The sequence below is a fragment of the Chlamydotis macqueenii genome, chromosome 11 (assembly GCF_036417535.1).
Source record: "Chlamydotis macqueenii isolate bChlMac1 chromosome 11, bChlMac1.mat, whole genome shotgun sequence".
Lineage (NCBI taxonomy): Eukaryota > Metazoa > Chordata > Aves > Otidiformes > Otididae > Chlamydotis > Chlamydotis macqueenii.
The window spans coordinates 3,194,669-3,217,838 of NC_141566.1; the positions used below are offsets into that span (position 1 = coordinate 3,194,669).

The 23,170-nt window shown below is 43.6% G+C and overlaps 1 protein-coding gene across 1 annotated transcript; it reads left to right on the plus strand.

Annotated features, from left to right (window-relative positions):
* The first annotated feature begins 7,840 nt into the window (after window positions 1-7,840).
* On the plus strand, window positions 7,841-21,394 carry PGK1 (phosphoglycerate kinase 1). Its single transcript, XM_086756561.1, has 11 exons — window positions 7,841-7,976; window positions 10,588-10,638; window positions 11,786-11,941; window positions 12,060-12,204; window positions 14,142-14,245; window positions 14,976-15,095; window positions 17,605-17,719; window positions 17,996-18,175; window positions 18,679-18,856; window positions 19,125-19,223; window positions 20,919-21,394. Exons 1-11 carry the CDS (start codon window positions 7,912-7,914, stop codon window positions 20,957-20,959), a joined length of 1,254 nt encoding a protein of 417 aa, XP_086612687.1. The 5' UTR covers window positions 7,841-7,911; the 3' UTR covers window positions 20,960-21,394.
* The last annotated feature ends 1,776 nt before the right edge of the window (window positions 21,395-23,170 follow it).

Genomic DNA, 23,170 nt, shown 5'->3' on the forward strand with positions numbered 1-23,170 from the left:
AATTGTATCATTAGTTTGTCTGTTTTATTGTTTTCTGTAACTAACTATTTATAAAACCTGTACTCTATTTAAAAAACAAAGTACACATGCTCAAGGCTTTAAAAATTGCTCTTCAAATCTTACCAACAAACTTTTAAAAGAGTAGACACTTGAAATTTTATATGAAAAATAATGTGAAGGTGATAAAACACAATGGAAGCAAGCAAGCATTTTTATTTATTAAAAACTATGTTTATTTTTTTGCTTAGAAATTCCAGTGAAATGTTTTAAACTCGAGAGTTTTTTGTATTCAGTTTTGGTATGAAGAATGGAGAAATGAATGCTGTTGTGGAATGTTAATGTAGTGCTGTTACATATCTTCACATCTAGAAACATGTAGTCTCACATGTCCTATTCTTTTAAGACTGTGCCTCCATCATTATAATGGCAATTATAAGCTATATAATAAAAATTTAACATCTGAAGACTGTTTTAAATCATGTTCTATGTTCTCCTTTCAATATTTCTTTCGCTAACTTAACAGATTCTACTGCCAGCTGTGCAAAATTAAAATAAAACACGGCACCTCAGGGGCATGATGATGTTGAACTGCCCTGCAGCAGGTTGAAATGTGCACGTACAGGATGGAGGTTCTGAAAGCAGCAGTTCATCTTCCCCAAGTAAGAGCGCTCTGGGCAAAATGGGAAAGGTGAAGCACTGTTGGTTTTTTGCTTGTTCAGCAAAAGGCTGAGTATCGGGGTTTCTTGTGTCCAGCTCTGCTAAACTGTGTCGCCTTGAGCAAGACGCTCAGCCTGTGTGAAACTGTAGGGCTGTTGGCAAGCGGTGTCAGTGAAAGTTGGGAAACCGTGGAATAATCATCATGTACAGGGCATCACTGTGTTACAGAATCGCAGGGTAGCTCGGGCTGGAAGAGACTGCTGGAGGTCATGTAGTCAAAACCTGTCAAAGCAGGTGAGCTAGAGCCGTTTGCCCAGGACTGAGACTTTTAATATCCCCACACCCTCTTTGGGCAGTCTGTTCCAGAGGTCAATCACCCTCACAGTAAAAAAGTGTTTTCTTAAATCTTTCATGAAATTTCCTGTGTTTCAGTTTGTCCCCATTGCCTCTTGTTCTTTCACTGGGCGCTCCTGAGAAGACTGGCTGAAGTGCAGTGGTTTATGCAGGCACTCCGTGTCCCAAAGAAAAGTGCCAAGCATGAAGTGGTGGGGAAAAGTCAATGTGAGTGCTCCCGTGTTCCTCTCATGGAGGTGGTTGGGCTCCCATCCCCAAAATAATCATCTGGGTTGAAATCTAGCACAAATCTCCTGAAAAGCCTCAATACTACCTTGAACAGTGTTTGAAGCTATGAGGAGCAGTAAAAGGAGGAGAAGATTCCCCTTCTCAGCTCCCCAGCCGACCTTGTTAGAAGAGGTCCTGGCAGCCTGACTGGTCCTCAGGTTGTGGTCTCTCGTGGCCAGCGCATCTCCAGGGGGTGTCCTACCTTCCCTTTGTCAGGACAGAAAAAAGATGTGAAGCCTGAACAGGTCTCCTGTCTGAGTTTTCTAGAAGCATCTCTCAAGGATTTTAAGTAAACAATAACTGAACGCTCCGGTACTCCTTTGGAGCTGTTTTTCTGATTTTTTTTTTTGTTTGTTTGTTTGTTTAAAAAAAAACCCTGAAATCTACTCTGTCCAAAACACTTCTTGCTCCCTGGGCTGTACAGACATGTTCAGTGACCACTACTTTAAGGAAGAATGAGTCTTTGTCTTCGCTAGCTCTGCTATTGCGTAGAAGACTAAGTTTGCATCCAAGTCTTTGCAAGATGAAGAATTTGGCTTTCAATTAAGACACAACCCTGTAATTTTGTCATCTTGGACTGAATCTCATTGGCCTAATATGCCCTAAAAGGTGTGGAAACCTACAGTTTTTAGCGCTTGTGGTTTTGAAAATACAGGCTTGTTGCACAGAAATAGTAACCAAAACATTTAGGTTTGTTTAATTTAGGCCTTTGATTATCTTGGGTTAGGAGAGTGTGTGAACCTTCTCGTTTCAGATTGAATAGTCTATTTTAGCTATGACTGAATTAAAACAAAAAATTCAAATTCATTAGAATGTTTCTTGCCTATATTTTTGCTACAGTTTTGCAGCAGACTTAGTGAAGTGGATCAAAAGCACCTCGGTCTGCAGCCTCAGGCTTCCGTCACTGCACAGGAGGGATACAATACTTGCCATGTAACTCGTGTAAGTTTGGCTAAAGCTGTAGCTAGTCTCGCAAGGTACCAAACACGTCTCAGCCTCAGGATAAGATCAAACACTTGTTTACTAGCGCGTTTTGTTTTTCAGCAGCTTTATAGTCACTAAGCTAAAACGGAATGAAATAGGCTGTATCAATTAAAGTGTATTTTGAGATGTGGAAAACCTTTCTCTTCTGAATCCCATAGAAAACAGCTCACTTCCATGAGCCAATCCAGCCTGGCCAACCTCGCTGCAGTGCCACGGTAAGGTATCGCGCGTCAGCAAACCAGGCCGTTACACCTGCTGCACAGAGCACAGCCATATTTCCACATTATCTGACGTCACTGGTGGTGTTAGATGTCTCCTGTAATTGAAAGTCTTTTGTCTAACACACAATAGCATTTCCCTTATAAGCTGTACTTCCCAGATTCTGGCATCTTGGGAAGAGAAATACCTGAATCATGGAAGTTACCCTGATCTGAAGCTGAACAACCTCTCTGAACAGAAAACTTGACAGATTAACACATCTGGATCTTAACATTATTTCAGTTGAAGGTTCCATAGTTTCAGGGAAGATCAGTGATTAATCTGGAGGACCCTGATCTGGATTCATTGAAATGTCTTATTTAGAACAACCTGTACTTAAAAAAAAAAAAAAAAAAAAAAAAAAAACAGACAAAACAAGCAACTCAGATGCTTGTTAAGTAGCCAAGAGTCCCCAGATTCTGTGCCAAATATTCTTGGGAACAAGGTGCAACACAAAAATCTCTGCATTCATCTGGCCAATATACATCATCTGTGATTCTAGTAACACCAAGTTTAACAGATATAGACTTAGAAATTATTAAGACTGCTCTAAAATTTGAAAATGCCTCTCCTTCCCTGAAATCTGACAAGTCAATGATGTTTCCAAAGTGAAAACTTTGGGTTGTCACAGAGTAAGTTCTGTTGCAAGCCACTGAATTTCGTTTTACATTAGCTCATGTAGGTGTTTCCTACAGCAGGCTCTCACCAGCCTCCCATCCCTTGGTGGCAGCAAACACCTGTGAGAGCGGTGAGCAGAGCACTCGCCATCAATGTTACTGTTTTGTTGGAGGAAAAAAAAAAAGTGATTTGGATCAAGTATAGGTTCATTTTACTCTGTGTGAAAGTAGCGGAACAAATACCAGCTTCTAGGGCTCTGATGGAAAATGATGTAGTAGATAATGATAGAATCAATGTTATTCTAAAACTTACTTTCTTGTTTGGTGTTACAGAAGCATACGGAAACACTGCGTTCCAGCAGCCTGCCATAGCCAGGTACTTCATTGGTTAATAACGGAGTCTCTGCAGCTGCTGCCTGAAACATCATGTTTTCAGGCTTGCTGGAGTCCATTTTACCAGCACACAGCTCCTGCATTGATTTTTTTTTTTTTTTTTTTTTCCTTCCCTTAACCACTCCCGGGATGCTTTAATTTTAGTATGGCTACATTATTTTTTTTAAGAAGCTACTTCGTTTTTTTTTTTTAGGTAACTTTTTTTTTAAGTAACATCTTTTTTTGCTTTTTCAAGTAACATTTTTTAAAAGCATCTCTGTAGAACAGTTTGACAAGCCCTTTAAAGGCCAGGCTTTGATTCAAATTTCAGCATTTGTCTCTACCAGAGCTGTGTTACTGGCAATATTTTGTTGGTGTTTTATTTTGTTTGGGTTTTTTTCCAGTTGACTGGATAATTTAAGTAGTAGCTGTGAATTTGTATCATGTCTACATGAATTTGTTTCATCCGTGTCAGGAATGAAAACTGCTGAAGAGGTAAGATTTTTTTTTTTTTCTGTATCTCATTAAACACATCTCTAAAATAAATTTCTTAAGGAGAGTTTGAGAACTGTACGCATACATGCTCAGATGCAAAGAAAAAAAAAAAGACGATGTGTATAGAGTAGGATTCTTTAGTATTTTCAGTTTAACCCCCCGTTCAGTTTTGTACCTGGACAGACCTGAAGCCCTCCGTTCCCTGCTAATGTTAGAAATGAGATTGCGTGCAATCGTTTGCCAACCTGCTGACGTTAGGCAGGGGGTGGGAGCAGCCAGGAGACGTAGGCGTTAATTCTCTGGCTACAGAAGCGCTAGAAGCTTAGAATTATGCCCATGCTTCAGGGAGTTGTTCCCACAGTGCCAGGCTGGCCACTCAAACTCTGTTTGCCAACCGATCATTAGAAGGAAGAGCTGGGAAGGATTACAAAAACCAGACAAAGCTAGTGCTGGTGAGAACATATGGGATTTATGTTCACATAAACTTTAATCTTCAGAGCAGTAGTCAGTTTGCGGGTATAAATCTTAATATTTTTGCCTAATTTGTCCTTAAATTCTAAAGCTCTTACCTGGTGGTAATGCCCACAGTGCAGTGAGTGCTTTATGATCACATATGGAGAGAGAGGCCCTGCCTTGCCCTGCGGGGCAGAGAAGTTTGCCAGCAGGTAACTCCACCTTTTATTTAGGATAAAAAGGCAAAAGCTAACTTGCTCTAGACTCATTCAGAGATGCCCTGTTTCTGAAATCCAAGCATATAACATTGAGAGCCAGCATTTGTGGGGGCGGGGGGGAAAGCTATTTCTCAGTCTCCCTCCTCAACTTCTTCCGTCTCGCTCTCAAGAATGCTCTCTTATCTTTCCTACAAGATACTTGCGCTTGAATATTGCATTACTGCAAGGAGAAAACTTAGAACTTGTGCTGAAGCCTGATTTTAAGTGGAAGCTTAAAATGCAGAGGGTGGTTATAAAAGCAGGACGTTTCTGAAGACTGCATCATGCAATACAGATGAAGATGCCGATTATTGGTCTCCAAACCACAGCCCTTCAGTTTGATTCATATAAATATGCACACCAGTACACCAAAGCCCGTCATCTGTCTAAACTTGCCACAATCCCATTCCTTTTGGCTAAACAAAGCAGGCAGGGTTGCGCATCTTGGGGCTATGTCAGTCTAAAGTACAGCTTTTGTTTCATATTCCTAGAAATTACTTCCTAGGATGGTCACAGGTCTAACACCAGATCCTTCTATTTTCTTGTTACCGGCCCTTTGCCCTCCTGGCTTTGTTGTGCCGCTTAATTTAAAAGTAAAGGTTTTGAACTGTTTGCATGGGCTTTTTTCTTTAAATATTTGCAGTATATTCTAAACATTTCACAAGAGGAGGGAAGGACAGAACTGTGACTCAAGCATGGAAATGAGCTTTGAGTCTCAAACATGTTGTCTAATACTTCCCCTTGCTTTCTAACTTCTTTGTAACACATAAATTCTTGTGCCCTGGCCATATCCCACCCGGAGTTATGTTCTGCCACCACAAGTTCTCATGTGACATCCTATATTGCCTTACCTCATGTTCTTCACCAAAAAAAAAAAAAAATTGAAAAAAACAGGCAAGCATAAAAACAGAGTGCAGTTCTGCCCAAAACAATGGTCTTCATAAGTGTAGTAAGCTTCTAAATTCAGATTGAGTACAGACTTCTTACACAACGCTCTACGAGGCTGCTCGATGTATATAGTCGTAGTGGAGTTAGTCCTATTGAGTAGAGGGTTCTTGGTCGTTTTTATTTATTTTATTTTTTTAATGGCTTGCTTAGTCCTTTGTTCCTGAATGCCCTCTTCTGACCGGGGATTAGCAAGTGTCCCACTGTCCCCTCTCCTCAGCCAGCTGTGTATATCGCTGTCTTCCATCTTACGTTACTGTGGGTGCTCACGTTACTGCGTTCATGCAGCACACTGTGACACTTCTCCTCCGCAGTTTCTTACCCCTAGGAGGTGGCATGCGAGCTCTCTAAAATAAAGCCTTGTACTACTAATGAATGAATCCATTTACTAGGGAAAGTCAGAGGTGCTGCAAGGATGTGGCTGTGGATTGCTGCTGAAAAGAGCTTTCCTCTCTGAGTCAGCATCGAGGAATTCAACTGTTGCCTTTGAAAAGAAAGCAGCACAGCACAGCAGAACAGGGAGAAGGAAACGGATTACTTTCAGAACAGTTAAATAGTTGCAGCTCCTGTGGATCTGGAATGCCCCTGCCTTATCTTGTTACCCAGAGTCCCTTTAACGGGAGCAATTTTTCACCCGCTGTGGGTTGTGCTTCAGGCTCTGTGGGTAAAAGCAGCTCCTAGCAGCTGTGCTTGCGTGCAGGCGATCCCCGCTCCACAGAGAGCTCTCTTGCTGAACAAGCTCTGGAAGAGGATCTGAAAATGGAGCTCTCCCAGACACTGGGAAGGCTGGATTCACAACCAGTTTAGGATTTGGCTCTTGGTGAATGTTGTGTTAGCACGGATGCTTCCGGACGCTCTTGCCCGCTGCAGGTACTGCGAGAGCTGTCCCGGTTCTCTGGCATATGAGGACCCTGCTCCTATTGCAGGTTCAGGGCTGGTTTACTAATTTGCAGGAGGGAGCCCGGGGTCCGCTCCAGATTGACTCTGCAGGCAATATTGAGACCATTCCTGGACCTCATTTAATTTGAACCCTGATTGTGTGATTTATAGCTATAGGAACTGAACTATGGTGACACACTGATAAACTAAGGTGATTGCCTGGTCTTCTCCATCCTTATAGCTGATGCTCATTTTCTTCTGTTTTGCCTGCACTTCCCTTGCCTGATGTAGGCTGTTCCTCTAAGTTTGGCCTTTCTGTCAGCAAAGACCTGATTTTGTCAGGCACTCAGCTTGCCCTCACCATGTTCTCAGCAGTGTCTCTATATTCAGTGAGTGTGGCAAAAAAAAAAAAAAACAAACCTGCCAGCAAACAGAAAGGCCTCGCTATGCTATGGGTAAGAGTCGAAAGATCAGGAGCTGCTTTTTCGTACAGCCCATTGCATTGCAGACTACACACGTACAGGCACACAGACAGTTCCTTGGCAGCACACAAATTGTACCTCTGGAAAGCGTACCTCTTTCAACAGCTGTTTTTTCCCCATTTGTCTTGAAAAATATTTATCTAGGTGATTTTAAAATACCCTGGGTTTTCTCTTGTTCTTTTAGTTGAGAGGCCAGACGTATGTGCCAGCTGTGCAGGTGCCTGTCCTTCATTTGAAGGGTTCCCCCATTTAACATTTATGGATAATTTACCCTCCCGTAAGATCCAGAACTATTAATTCGGATGTTTGGAGATGGAAGATGAACAAGGATTCATTGCAGTGACATATGATCACGTACTTAAGGAGGAAACAAAACAAATAGGTGATTATTTCCAAAAGCTGGAAGAATAGAGAGCTTTTGTGAGACCAGGCCGGCTGATGGTAGCTGCTGTGCTTCCCAACCCCCCCAAAAAAAAAAAAAATCATTTTTAGTTTTACAATCAAATACATTTTTAAATTCGAGGCTGGATCCCTGCCCCTCCGCGGGACTGGCGGTGTAGGAAGGCGGTGCGGTGGGGACCTGCACGTCCCCGAACGCCGCACAACCGCCCACCACGCTTCGCCGGGGGCCACCGGTCCCAGTGGCGAGCGGCTGCGTGCGGGACGTGACCAGGCCTCCCTCTGCAGCCCGCCTTCCCGCGGGGGCGGGCGGGCCGCCGACGGGCAGGCGGCTCGACCAGTAGCGACGCGCGGCAGGCAGCGCGGTCCAATCGGTGGCGGGGAGGGGCGGGGCGGGCTGGGTGCCGGCGGCACTGGCGGTGGCTGCGGCAGAGCGCGGGCGGCGGCGGAACGGAGCGGGTGGGATCAGACGGGATTAGACTCGGAGCAGCCATGTCTCTCTCCAACAAGCTCACCCTCGACAAGGTGGACGTGAAGGGCAAGCGGGTCGTCATGAGGTGAGGAGCTGGGGCTCCGCCGCACGGTGAGGGGAGGAACGGCGCCGGTGCCGCCGCCCCTGCTGCCCTTGTCCGGGCCCGGCCCTCAGCACCGGCCGGGCCCTGCGGGGCGGGCGGCGGGCAGGCCGCGGCGAGGGGTTTTCCACACAGCCTTCCCCAGGCAGCAGCCGCGAGTCACCTCAGCCCTCGGCAGCGGCTAATTATATTCTCTGAGGTTTTGGTTTGGGTTTTTTTCCCCCTTTTTTTTTTTTTTTTTTTTTTTCCCGTATGCCGGCTGTTGGGAAGGCCCCGCATATCCCGAATTTCCCCTCCCAGAAATGTATCTGTTCCCCCGTAAGGCGGGAGGGGTGCGAATCCAGGCCTGGCTGGGCTCTGAGAAAGCTGAAGCGGGCGGTGTCCAGCGCTGCCTCGGTGAATCACTCTTCTTGGGCCTGCATGGCCCGCGGGCTGTCTGAGCGGAAAACTGGCCAGTCTAACGTATTTTTATACGGAAAAAAACAAACAAACAAACAAACAACTTATTCTCCGGTTCCCTTTTTCCTTCCTGCAAATCCAAAAACCGTTGCAATAAAAAAAAAAAAAAAAAAAGAAAATATGGCTCTGGCCAGCTACCCCAAGTAAAATAATAATTCAACTTTTTTTTTTTTTTGCAATAAGAGTCGAATCACAGGCATTCAGCACCCTAAAATAGGAGTTCGTAGCTTCTTTATAAAACATCAAGGCTTGCTGAAATCCTAATGTTGGGATTGCTGCCCAGTCCTGGGAGATAGGAGCACAGAGGTACAAGGTGATACATCCTGCTCCAAGTGCTTTTATTATGGGCTTCTTTGTCCAAGGTCACCGTAGTATGACTAGTATGTGTCTGTTACCTTGCTCGGTGAGTAGGCAGGTATAACAAAATTATAACTTATCTTCGTTGTAGTCTCTGTCAGGCAGCTTGCTCGTTTTATCTTGTCTCTCTGTCATCTTATTTTGAAGTATTTTCCTGAAAACTTGATTACCAGAAACTAGCCCCTATACTGAGCGCTGAAGAAGCTAGCTCAGATTTTGCACGCGCTTTCTAAATCTGGTACAACCTTTTTATCTCTAACAACTAGGTTTTTTTTCTTCCCATCTAACTGCTTTTTTCCTTTTCTGAGTTGTGTTACAGAGAACAGGCCTGCATTAGCAGAGGATGGGTTAGCCAGCTTCTAGTTTCTGGTAGTTAAAGCACATACCTATTTTTCTGTTCTGTGACGGGCTAATAAAACCGAGTGAAACTGCAGATGATGTACCAATCTTTGCGTTTCCCGCCTGCATCTCATTTCCCTGAAAAGAATCACCATGTGCTCTCAGTACTACTGAAATCAATATCTCTTTTCTTCTTCTCACATTCATCAAAATTTTGGCGTACTCATAACCTGCTTATTTTCCAGTCCTAATGCCGAAGCTGCAAGAGAAGTTGGGAATGGGGAGGAGAAAGGGTTCAGGGGGAGCTCAGATTTCCATTTTCTGCAGTGGGGAAGAAGGGTGAGCTGGGTCTTTCTTTTGTAGCTCTAATGGCTCAGTAACGCAAACTATTCCTTTATTCTCTCATTTTAGAATAATAGCACGATAATGGTGCTCTTCTTTCCCCTTTGTAGAGTTACTCTGCTGTACTGTGGGGCTGCCAGTTCAATTTCTTTCTGCTCAGCTACTCCTGTTTTGCTGGCAGCTTTTGTGGTTCTTTCTGTCTGTTTCTTGTGCTGAGCAGGCTGCGAGAGAATTCAAGCAACTTCCTAAATTTTATCGTTCGTTAATACAGATACCGAACGATGAAGGGTGAACTGTAACACCATGTTTCACTTTCCTCCTTCTGATGTGCTGTTACAGTCGGTTAGATGTTCCCTTCCGTAGCTCTGTGAGTAATGCCTGCCCTTGCTGTTACGCAACACAGCTTCCTGCTGCAGCTAGTCAGCACATGGGCGCAAGGTACACAAGTGAGAAATGGCTGATGAAACTCCTCCCTTCCATCCCTTCGTCGGGCAGGAGTAGGGAACTTACCTCTACATCCACGTCAGGTCTTCCAGTGGGAGTGTGATAAGCCACAGCACTCGGCCGTAGAGAGGTTAGAGCCGTAGAGAACAGAAATTCAATGTTGTAGGCCATAACTGGACAGCTTTTTTGAGCCTGCCTGCTTGCTGTAGTTGTCCAACCAAGTATTTTGGAGACCTCATTAGAGAACACAATGCCGCTTTTCATCATTTGCTTCCTTTCCCTTGGAAGCTCCTTGTCAGTGATCCGAGAGCGTGTTGTTTAAAGTGAAAAGGTTATGAGGAGCTTGTTCAATCTCGGTTGTATTCCTTGTTTCAGCATCATTGCTACTGTGGGCATGAGCATTAGGATGTATTGGTGGCATAGCTTTGCTAAATCATTCTAGCAGATGTTTGTTCTCCCTTTGTGTTCTATTATTACAGGCAGAGATACCTAACAACATACTGATTTCAAAACAGAACTTGTGTACAAGGCAGAGCTAAAAAACTTACTCTAATTGTAACATTGCTTTTCTAGCCAGTGCCTTTACTGGCAGGTTCCCTCACTCTTTATAAAAGGAATCTGTTGAATATTTAATTTGAATTTCTTTTTTTTTTAGAGTTGACTTCAATGTTCCAATGAAGGATCACAAAATAACCAACAATCAAAGGTAAGCCATAATTTCCATCCCAGATTGAAGCCCCAAAGTCTGTTTTCTCTCTGATTTTAGCCCAGTTCTGTTAGCAGTACCTGAAATGCTACTATGATTACGCTGTCTTTGCTCGTACCAGAATATTAAAAGTGTCTCAGAGAACGTCCGACAATTATTAATTAAAACCCCTGCAGCTATTAGGAAAATATGGTAACAAGGCTGCTTCTCACCGTAGCTGCTATGGAGAGTATATAGAAAAAGTCTCTTACTTGTACAGACCCTAAACTTCGTTCTTGAAATATGGTTGAAGTGTTATGACCACTTCACAACCATGTTCCTTTGGCTGTGTGTGAAAATCTGCTATATTTGTTGGTAATATCCAGAAGACTTTCTGCCTTCTGATTACCCTGCGGTTATGTTAGCTTGTTGGCTTAATGTTGGAATGATTGTTCTAGCGCAGCATACAAAGACATGGGGTTTAGAAACGGTGATACCAAATGTCTTGTCTTGCTTGTCTGTCACTGGCAGGCAGGTGCCGCTTTTGATCACCACAATATGCTCACTGTTCAATATTCCCAACATTTCTTTATTGGTTCAGGATCACAGACTAAACCAGGAAGCCCAGTAATGTTCAAGTGTATCCTGGCTGTCCTGGCGTTTATTAGCTACAAGCAATCAGCAGATACAAAATGCATTTTACTTCCGTGTTCTACATTGCATGGAAGATAACAGTGAAACATATGAAAACATGCTGGGACAAAGAATTTTGTTGATGCTTTCTGGATGGTGCTTCAGGATTCTCACGGTCCCTAGGAGAAGAGTAGGTTGGGTTAGCTCCACAGTGAAAGCTGTGCTCTGTGGGATGTGGTTAGTCTCCTAGACATTGTTCCAGCAAGGATAGGTTGCTGAGAAGCCCAGTGTCCCTTTTGGAGACTTAGTGGTGGTGATGCCCTGCTGTCTTTTCATGAGAGGCAGGCTGAACCGTGTGAACCCCAGAGGTAGGATGGACTTCTTAAGTAACTGTTCTGCCCAGCTCTTGTGCTCCTTTTCTCTTGTCACTTTTCAGGGGCAACTCCCTGGGCTCTGGTGTAAGTGGTCACTAAGTTTACTTGCCTGGTAAACTCTACTAGAATCCTTTTTAATTTGTTCTTCTCTGCCATTACAGAATCAAGGCTGCTGTTCCTACCATCAAGCACTGCTTGGATCATGGAGCCAAGTCAGTGGTGTTGATGAGTCACCTGGGCCGCCCGGACGGTGTTCCCATGCCTGACAAGTTCTCCTTGGCCCCAGTAGCTGTGGAGCTTAAAGCACTCATGGGCAGGTGAAGTAGAAGAGCAGTCCGGCATGCATCAGGCCCTCTCTGACAGCGGACCTGAATGCTTTCCCTTTTGAAAGGAAGAGTCACTGGTGGGATGACAGCTTGTCTCTTGTGTTTGCAGGGAGGTCTTATTCCTGAAGGACTGTGTTGGTCCTGAAGTGGAGAAGGCCTGTGCTAATCCTGCAGCTGGCTCCATCATCCTGCTAGAGAACCTCCGATTCCATGTAGAAGAAGAAGGGAAAGGGAAGGATGCTTCAGGGAACAAGGTGCAATTTCAAGTCTAGCTTTTGTGCATGCCTGCTCTGGTCTTACTGCCTTGTTTGTTGCAGATGGACGAGGAGCCACCAGCCTGGCGCTAAAATGCTAATTATGAATTTGCTCTGAGAAGCATGTCCGAGATCTTTAGTTCAGCATATCCAGTCATTTGTATCATGCTGTGCTAAAGTTTGAGTCAAATGCATTGAATTTCCAAGATGAAACAGCTTAAGTGAAAGGCTGTAGATTACTGTGCCACAGGTAGTATAGCCTCTGAAAGAAGGAACAAGCAGCAAAATAGGGCTGTGCAGGAAATTGCTTGCTGCTTATTAGACTTCATTTTGGGATGTCTAAAACAAAAAGCAAGGTCTGTTGGAGATAGTTTGTTGCCACTGGGGCCATAAGAATGACCCTTCTTTCTTGGTTATCTGGTTAGTGTTTTAATATAATGTTTAAACACTTTGCAGCATAGGGATTATCAAACCCTTTTATACCAAACTCTGCTCTTAAAGAGTAGTCATCTAGAACCAGACTGCCTTGCACCTCTGACATTTTCTTGAAGGTCAGGAAGAATGCTTGCCCCAGACAGCTGCTTTTCTTAGCGATGGTGACCCCACTGACTTTACACAGGCCTTGGCTCCTTTCAGATTCAGTGCATGGAGTGGAATGCTGACATCGTGTGGTGCCCTTTATGGGCTGACACAGGACTCCTGTAGCTTAGAAAACAGCCCAGAGATCTAGTAAGCCTTTGCAGATGGCAATGAGAAATGGAGAAAGTCTGGAATTATTCACTGCTAGAACTGTGTGCCACCGAAAGGCACTATGGCGGCAGGGAGAAGAGCAGGGCAAGAATTTAATTTGCTTTGGGAGACAGTCCCTTGGCATTGTGCATTTCTGTAATTCTCAGATTATTTAGCTGGGCATATGCACGTGGAAGCACGCACTGCAGTTGAGCACAAGAGACGTGCTGTTGACAGACCTAGCAGAGGTGAAAGTCAGTGCTAGTAAGTCAGTTACAGATGCTACTGATTTTAACAGGAGCACTTAATCTCTTTGTGTAAAGCCAGACAAGAGTACCTTCCTGCCCTTGTCCCTGTGGTGTAACATCTGGGTGCTAGCAGAGGCCTCCCTCGGGATGGTGAGCTGATAAAGCAGAAAGGCGCTTGGAGAGGTGATTCGCTTGACTGCCAGTCTGGGCCCTTCTCTAAGAGCAAGTGGCTGTAAAGTAGGTCCAAGCAGTCACTTACTGTCAAAGTGAGCTCTGCTGTCTTTTCATAGTGGGAAAGGAAACTGAACTACATGAGCCATCCCAGGAGGATTTGGTAGGATGCTTGGAGGCTGGAGAAAAAGTCTTTTAACAGAAATGCATCTGTTCTTGCCTACTACACGCTAACCTTATCTCCAGCTTTCTGATGTTGACTGCTTTCACTGTGGCTTGTTGTGGTGTGCAGGCTATTTATGAGTTAATCCTCAATGCAGTTGCTAAATCAATCCTTCAGGAGCTCATCCTTTTACCTGTGGCACTGGGAGACCATGCTTTCTTTGTTCAATAAGGGAGCGTGAGTTTGTTTAGTCTCATCTCAGCATTGCCTTGTCTTTGCACACAATTTCTGTGTCTGCACAAAACTGGAAACGTGTTGGAGAGAGACTGAAAGCTTGGTAGTGCTGCCATTCATTCCTGCTCTGTTGATGGACTAGAAACTTGAAGTAGGAACAGTCCTCAGGCTGTAATAGCAGTCTTGGGGAGTTTAACATGGAGTTTAAACCTTTTAAACCTTTTTATTGCTCCTGCTGGACTGGGAGAGAGCATACGAAATACAGTGACCCACAGGATGAACTGATTAGTTTCTCCAGCTGACTTTGCTTTGGGTTTACAAGATAAATTGCTGACTTTGACTTCAGTTTCAGAATCAACTCTCAACAAACTTGTCATTCTTTCTCTTTTTAGATCAAAGCTGAACCTGCCAAAGTGGAGGCTTTCAGAGCCTCTCTTTCTAAACTGGGAGATGTCTACATCAATGATGCTTTTGGAACTGCCCACCGAGCTCACAGGTGCGTATCCATTTGCTACCACAGGCAAAACTACGGAATGATGTCTGCCATGGAAACACATACAGCTTTGCCCCCAGTGAGTTTTAACTTCCTTTTGGGCTTATCCCATTACTCTGCTGTGTTTGTTCCTGAGTAATGGATTTAGTGGAGGTAGTTCTCAACAGTGTGTGCTCTTTCAAGTTTGACTCTTGTTGAAACAAGAGACAGCTGAAACTCTGAAGACTTGAGTGGACTTTTTAGACTTTGAAGATACAAAAATTACTTGCTTAGGACTTGTATAAATTGTCCTGCAATTACAGCAGATGTCTTTTCCAAAAGATTAATAGCTCCAGGTTGATTATTCTCATGGAGTGTGTTTAGACAGGTGTACTTGCAAACTTCAGTGGTCCTCATTGAGCTTGATTTCATAATCCAGTGCTGTTGGAGGAAGACATCTCTGTGCTTGCTATGCTTATTTGTCCCTCGGTGGTTTGGATCACCAGTTAACAGTATAAATGTCTTGCATATCAATATGTCTGTGCAAAAACAATCTCAGAAAGTAAACACGTACAGCCATCTTATCAAACTAGGAAAACAAAAAGCCTTGTGTTAGTTTCTATGCTGGTAGTAGCTATTCTCATTGCTGCAGCTGACTAAACAATTAGCTTTATAATGCTGTGAGACACAGGCGTGTTTGGACCTGTACTGATAGAAAATTTTTCCTTTCCTCACTCTTGACTTTATTCTGCAGCTCCATGGTAGGTGTCAATCTGCCTCAGAAGGCTGCTGGCTTCCTGATGAAGAAAGAACTGGATTATTTTGCTAAGGCCCTAGAGAGTCCGGAGAGACCCTTCTTAGCAATTCTTGGAGGGTAAGACACAAGAACGGATCGACTCTGTATTTCTCTTTAAGAAATGAAAAGTCACTTTGGCTTTTCAAGCAAGTACTCTCCTTTTAACTGTACCTACAGTTCAGGTTGTAGATAAGTCCTGAGATCTCTGTAAGACGTGAACGAGAGGAGCTAACTGACCATGTCCATGTAATGATACTATCAGGGTCTGCTCGTCATATCTCCTGTCCTCTCACATTCCCCAAATGGAGATAGTCCACGGCAGTTTGTTGTACAGGTGACCCAGAAGAACTGTTAGATACACATGATGGCCCTGAAACATTGTCAGTGACCTTTCCTCCACGGTTCAGAGTACAGGCATCCTGCAGGCTCAGCACTCTGTAAGTTGACACGATCTCTCATTATGCAATGGTGACCTACTGTAGCTGGATGGGCCTCCCTCCACTCTTCCATAGCAGCCAGCGTGCACAGAAACTTAAAGGTGCAAAACCAAGTGACTGCTTAAGCGTAGAAATAATTTCCCTTTGCTGCCCATTTTTGTCACCTGTGTACCCAGTTTAGCACTGAAATTCTATGACAGGGTATTTCAGTTCATCAGGTGAATTTCAGTTCATCGGGGGAATTAAAATATTTTGCTAAGTAACACAAAGCTGGGACATTGTAACATTCCCACGTTATTGATAGAAATATGTGGCTCATTCCTGCTTTTTACACTCGTAACTGTGGTTATTAAGAAGTAGTAGTCACTTCTCACATGAAGTTTTAATGTGACCTTGGTTATGCTGAACAATGCTTTTTTTTCTTTTTATTAGTACTTTTCCAAGGTTTACAGCTGCAGGTGACCCATCAGTAAGTGGTACGCACTCCTCATTGCCTGTGATGGAAGTTGCAGGTATATCACCAAGGGAAAGTTTGTTAGTTTGCTACCTTATCAGATGTTTGAGTTAGAGCAGCAGCTACGATGGCCAAAATGCTAAAATATCTGGCCTATTAGTAAAGTCTGGAAGTGGTGTAAATCCAGTGGGAGCAAAATAAACTTTTTAGAGAGGTGCGTAACGTGGGTGACCAGCATGTCTCAGTTTTGGAGCTTGATGGTGAACTCATTGTGCGGTCAGGGACTGATAAATGCCGACTGCATCTTAGCGAGCCACAGGAGGAGCTCTGAGAGCAGTTCAGAGCCAGAAAATACCATTAGCTGTTTGAAGGCCCCACCATTCCACTGGCAGTGCAGCTGGTTCCTAGGTGGGACAGCAGATTAAGCAACTCTTGCTCGATTGTACCAGAGGAAGCTGCATGTGGTTCAGCTGCAGGTTTGCCACTGCTTATATATAACAAAATTTGGCTTAGAGGATGAACTGAGAGCCCCTATACTAACAAGTAAAGTGTAAATGAAATATGTTGGCAAAGGAAGACCATGTGCAGGAAAGTAATTCAGTGCCAGGAGCAAGGTATGTGCAAAGGAAAGAAACAAAAATGTAATAACTCACCTTCACATCTCTTTTTCCCTGGAGCTGCACACGGCAAGATGGGCCCTGCAGGGTTTGCTGTGGCTCTGTCCCATCCCATCAACGCTTCTTTACCAGTTCAGTTCCGACAGTGCTGCAACATTAACAACTTCACAGCTTAAACTGGGGTTGGTGGCAGGACACCAGCACTCTCTATGTCACTATGGCTGGATTTGTAGAGGCAATTCCTGTTTCTTGTGGTTAGGGCTGGAAACATTTTATTGATGAAATTCATATCGTTATCCCTGTTTTAGAGATAGGGAAACTAAAGCAAAGGAAGAATAGTCTTATCTAATGTCACCAAGCAGGGCATGGTCCAACTAAGACTATAATGCAAGTCTCCTGAGTGCTGGCCTAGGTTTAGCTCAGGATTGTTTCTTAGGGTCTTTTATGAAGCTTTCTTTTAGATAACAACAAAAATTCCATACATGGCATCAAAGAGGGAAGACGGGAGACTTGTGTCTATTCACTGCCTGTTCTGCTATTCCTACATGAAATAATTTTGGTATTATTGTTATTTTATCATTTGTTTCTTGTGCCAAAAGCAGTCATCTGCTTTTGGGCAGGGCAGTTCTGTGTCACAGATCGTGCTCATAGTTTGAAGCTGTACTGTGAGAGTGACGGGGTGCTGGGCAGGTGACAGGAGCTGGGCATACAGTAGCTGGTACAGAGAATCTGGGCTTGGACAGTGGTTGTGAATGGCAGTGCTGTGATCTCTGCTCTGCCTTGCTGGAGAGGCAGGGGAAATCGGGCTGTGAAGTGCCAAACGAGGTTTATATTTAAATAGGAAAAAAGTGGAGGGCTGAATGATCCTTTGTTGGGTCATTCTCTCAGAATGGCCTTGACATGCCACAGTCACAATATTGCCATTACTGAATAGCAGTTGATTAATTCTGCTTTGACCCAAGAAGTCCTTGTGAGGCTTCATTCTGTCTTAGCCAAAGATTACTAATGAGTAAGTTCTGTCTGAGGAGTTTTGGGCAGTGGCTACGTTATTCATTCCTTTTCCTTTTCTCTCTCGCCAGAGCCAAAGTTCAGGATAAGATCCAGCTGATCAGTAACATGTTGGATAAGGTCAATGAGATGATCATTGGTGGTGGAATGGCATTCACCTTCCTCAAAGTGATCAACAACATGGAGGTATGAAAAGAGCGATTCTGTGTCTGCTCCTAGTAGAGAATATGGTCAGAATGTCCCTTACATGTTCTGGTATTGAGGACTGGCTGTCTCAACTCTGGCAGAGTAGGGGGCACTCAGAAGTTACTTGACAATCACTTTGCAAAAATGGGATTATGGCCTATGTCTATGGCTTAGGTGCTTTAAGAAAACAGCCTTTCGACTGCTGCTGTTCTCTGCTGTAATGACCGGTAGCTAAACAAATGCCTCTCTCTTACTTTTCCCAAATAATTTCTCTAGATTGGCAACTCTCTGTTTGATGAAGAGGGATCAAAAATTGTCAAGGACCTGATGGCCAAGGCAGAGAAGAACGGTGTGAAGATTACTCTGCCTGTTGACTTCATCACTGCAGACAAATTTGATGAGCACGCACAGACTGGGGAAGCCACAGTGGCTTCAGGCATTCCTGCTGGCTGGATGGTAGGTTTTGATAGGCAAGGGACTAGAAGAAGTAGCAGGCACCAGCAAGGTGGGACGGAAACGTCTTAAAGGAGTAGAAAGAGCAATTGTGACCCTTTGCAAATAGCTTTCTGAAGGCAGTAAGCTATGTAGAGTATGTTGGCTTCATTAAATTGAAGCCGTGTGGTTTGTCCTGAATTTTTAAGTCTAAAGTAGCTTTTGTGAGATTTGGATTAAAACAGCAAAATTCTTCTAAAACCTTCAGATCTGAATGCAGTAGAAATCCCTTTTATTTGACTGAAATTTAAGCAGAGTTGGCAAAAGTTTATAAATACCACGCCAGACACCACCCTACTGCAGCAGCTGCTGGCAAATCTCTGTTCCTCAGTGTTCCGTGCATACAGAGAAACCTTTGCTTCATATCCGGGGGGAGGAGGAAGCCTCTGAGGAACACAGCTAGACATGGGTGATTTGAGATGAGGGTCATCAGGAGGTGTATCTATGGCTTCTCTTACTTGTCTTAGGGCTTGGACTGCGGCCCTGAAAGTGTGAAGAAATTTGTTGAAGTTGTGGGAAGGGCGAAGCAAATTGTGTGGAATGGTCCAGTTGGTGTTTTTGAGTGGGACAAGTTTGCCAAAGGAACCAAAGCCCTAATGGACAAAGTGGTAGAAGTAACTGGAAAGGGCAGCATCACCATTATTGGTAAGTAGGTGTATGTGTTTGTTCTTGGCTTTCTAAATGCAACAAGGAAGCTTCTGCTTGCCAGTAGCACATAAAATTACTTGTCAAATTGGTTTTCTTTCCTAATGCTTTCATCTATGCTTCAGCTTGGAGACAGGGCTTTAAAAACTTCTGTCTGTACTGATGCTGAGCGTGTGGGAGCAGGACTAGCTGGTAGCAAGGCTATGGCCCTTCAGCTGGACAAAATCGGAATTTCTTCTGTGTCTCACTGATTTTGTTTGTACTACAGGTGGTGGAGATACAGCCACTTGCTGTGCCAAGTGGAACACTGAGGATAAAGTTAGCCATGTCAGCACGGGAGGTGGCGCCAGCCTGGAACTGCTAGAGGGTAACTGTTCTTTTCTCCTAACTTGTTTGAGCAAATCTGGTAGTTCTGAGTGCTCTGCCATGCGCTGATCCTCAAGAAAGCACAGCAATAGAGTGAATATCTTTTCTGTGCTGCCCCGTGGAGTTGCACGTAGCTTTTGAGCAATTAGCTCCTCATTGCTCTTTTGTAGTCCTAGAGGAAGAGAGGAAAGAAAATGGAGTATTCTTGCAAACAGCGCAGTCTGCCACTCCCAGAAAGCAAAAATGCTGGAATAGAAAATAAGCGGCCTTGCGAACGGGCTGTCTTTTGTAAATGATCCCCTGAGACACGCTAACCAGACTGCTTAAAATGCCCAGTTTCTGTTAGGGAAATCTCACCAGAATAGTCTCGAATTTTTGCCAGAAGTCTCCTTTCAGCGCATTGTTTGAACTTCCCTGGTTTTGGGGAGCCCTCTAGTGATCACTTACAAACCTGCGCGAGGGTACTTGGAATTCAAAATGGTGAGAATTTACAGGATTCTTCTAATGAGTTACATTGTACTCTAAATGAGTTTTCATTTCCTCTGGTAATTAGCTGTTTCCCAATATGTGTAAATTATCTAATGCTGTCAACTTCTCTGTCGAAGAGAAACTGTGCTAAACTGCACTGCAGCTGTTGGTTTCCAGCAGTTAGATGCGAGACAGAGCTTTTGTTTCTGTTGCCTAGGGAGTGATGGTAAAGGGAAAGAATGCACATGGCTAGAAGGAAACACTGTGCAACCGATTTATTCAAAAGGACAAACTTGTCTAAGTTTTGGCCCAAAATATGGGTTTGTGTGTGTGATCTTTTAAATGTAACGGAAGTCTGGCTAATTAGAAAAGCTTCTGAAGATTAAAATAAAGGCAACCTCCCCCACCAAAAAAACCTCCAGCAAACTAGCAAGTTGTGAACAGCGTTAAAATTCAGTACGGCCACACAGCTTGAGCATTAGAAGGCAGATTTCCTGGGGAAAAAAAAAAAAAAGCAAAACCAGAATGGTCTCTCTTCATTATTAAAATAGGACAAAAAGCTAAAAATGCTTTAGAAAACATTGCACTTTAATAATCTGGGCCCTCCTACTCAAAGATGAGTATATTCCTTGCATCAGTGGGCATGAGGGATGTAAATATCTAGACCTGGGTGGTTTAGTCCCAGTAAAAGACTTGAGACTTGTAGGAGGCTTTGTTTCTTTTTTCTTATTTCATTCTTAAGATTTCCACCATACGCTCCAAAGTTCTATTTACATGCCACTAGGGATTGAAGAAAGTATGCAGCAACTCCCTAGATGCAATCAGAAATCTGTTTGCTATCAAATTTAGTGGAAAAAGACCTTAGGTGTTTGGACCTGACCCTAGCAGGGACTTGGATAGACATTTACCATTATTGTTAATTGAGAATTGATGACTGGTATGTTAATCTGTCTGCTGACACAGGAGCGCAGCTGTGCTCCGGACACTCAGCACAGCCTTAAAAGGTATTTACTGTGCGGAACAGTTTAAATGTAACCCATATGCCGTAAGAGCCGCAGTCATCAACAGAAGTGTATGTAGAGCCAAGCTCTTCCATTTTTAACCTATAATTTCTGATTATTATTATTTTTTTTAATATATGCTTAAATGTTGCAATTGCAAGTGTAAAGCTCAGTTGTTAGAGAGCAGAGGGTTTCCTAACTTTATTGGTATATTTATCTGCTAACAGGTAAGGTTCTTCCTGGCGTGGATGCCTTGAGCAACGTGTAGAGAACAGAGTATCGCCCCACTTCCTGGTCCTGTGCACAGCCCCTGAGATTCAACACTTCAGCGCTTCTGTATTTCAACTCTGCGATAGGCAGATCACAGTGTAAACCGAAACTGGACAGGGTTTGAGGAGAAGACAGCAGAGATGTTCTACGACTGCAGTTTACATGATGTGGATTTGTCCACTGTTACCCCACTTGAATTAACGTAGTGAGTTTAAACTGTTGTTGTGAATTTAGAGTGTATATATTTATATTTTGCCTTTTCAAAGAGATTAATCCCTGTTAGACATGTCTGTTTCTCAGAAAGGAGTGCACTGTTTAGCTTCAATGTTCTTAGCAGGCATTTTCATCACTCGACACGGTTCAGAAACATGAGGGGACTCCAGTTTTTTGGAGGCTGATTGTAATAGCTGCTGAATAAACATATTTAAAGTGCTCCCAGGTTGCATATGGTCTTTCTTTCAGATTTTTAGAATGGTCTACATTACAATATTTTCTTTCTAGCATCAGGAGTTGGAGGTATTTTTCCTTTTTGCATTAATTATAATATTTGTAAATATCCTTTTATTTTTGTCCAGTGGATCTGTAAGCACTCAGTTATCATCAGAATGAACATTGGTAAGGAAGTAAACTGTTACAGGTGTGCTATTATGTTAAAACTTCCATGCCATCAAGTGATAAAGTAAGATGAAATTTTGAATGTGCAAGTGTAGTAAAAAAGTGCAAATTTAAAAGTGTTTTTCATCTCATAGTAGGCAACTAATGTATCTAAATCTGAATATAGGGGAAACTCTGAAGACCAAGGCAGGTAAAAATTGAGTCCCAGGCAAACAGAACTGCAGTGCACCTTTGCTCAAGTTTGTGGTCCTAAAAGCTCTGAAACTGGCATAGTAAAACCACACAGTCGGACAGTTGGGCTTATGTGTGTGGCTTACGCTCATTGCAGAACCGCAAGTATTGTCAGTGGAGGACCACCAGCACGGTGCAAATGTATAAAGTTGGGATTTCCGTTTTGAGCGTCGTGCATTGGCTCATACGCTTGCTGCGAGACCCAAATGCAAGCACAGGGTGGCTCTAAACCAAACTCAGGACTACTCCAAGCTCAGATTGGCTCCTGAGCCTCCAAAAGTGTGTGTTGGATTCCGTTAGCAGTCACAGCTCTGCTCTTACGAACTGTAAGAAGATGCAGTGCTCCAGCTGAACTGCTTGTGTATCTTCCTGCTGGATCAGAGAAAAGGCAGTGATGTAAAGCAGAGATTGCCTGGTTTTATTCCCAGTGAATTCCCAGCAGTATTGTTAGGGTGCTTCCCGGGAGGTTTTGCATGGCCTGAATAGTATAAAGCAGCCAGGACGAACCATGGAGAGAATCTTTGAGGTAAGCCGTAAGCCACAACACAAAGTATGCTTTTAAGTTAATTTGTATGTACATACATAACACTACCAAGACAAAATGAAAGCATGTGTTAGAAACAAGACACAGCCTACTTGCCAAATTTTACTCGGTCATGGTGGGATGGGAATTAAACCCAATAATGCTGAAGAGTGTATAAAGCTGTGCATAAAATACATACTCGTTACATTTTAAAGCTAAAAGTGACTATTGCAAAGAAAAGAAACTGGAAATAATGCAAATGACTGCAGCGCTGTGGTTTTCTCCTCCTCCTCCCCTCCTTTGTAAATCTCCCAAGCATTGTCTGATTACGCATGAATGATGCAGATTTTTGCTAGGATTGCTTTCTCGCTGTTACTCATGTTTTCCAGGCAGGGGTGCGGACCTCCGACAGCTGCAGTAACGAGGCAAAGAAAGGAGTGAGCTTGTCTGCCACAAAAAGACTATGGATTTTGGAAATCCAGTACTACAAAAACAAACATTCCACCATGTTTTATAACAGCTCATTCTTGTCTGGCTCTGGCAAACAAGGCCTTGTGACAGCACGGCCCATTTTAGTGTCACTCTCATACCCCTGTCTTGCTGATTCCCATGGAGCAATAACAGACTTTCCCTCTTCAGCTCCTTTCGCAGTGTTTACAGTCAAAGGCTGGTGTGCGGCCCCTATCTCTGCTGGGTTTTTTTACCCTCTTCATCAAAAACAATGAAACAAAGCTATCTGTAATCAAATATAGTAAGGAGTAGTATTGCTCCATGAACATGGATGTCTGCACTTAAAAACATTTATCCACCTGACTTTGGATGCTTGCTACTCCCATCTTT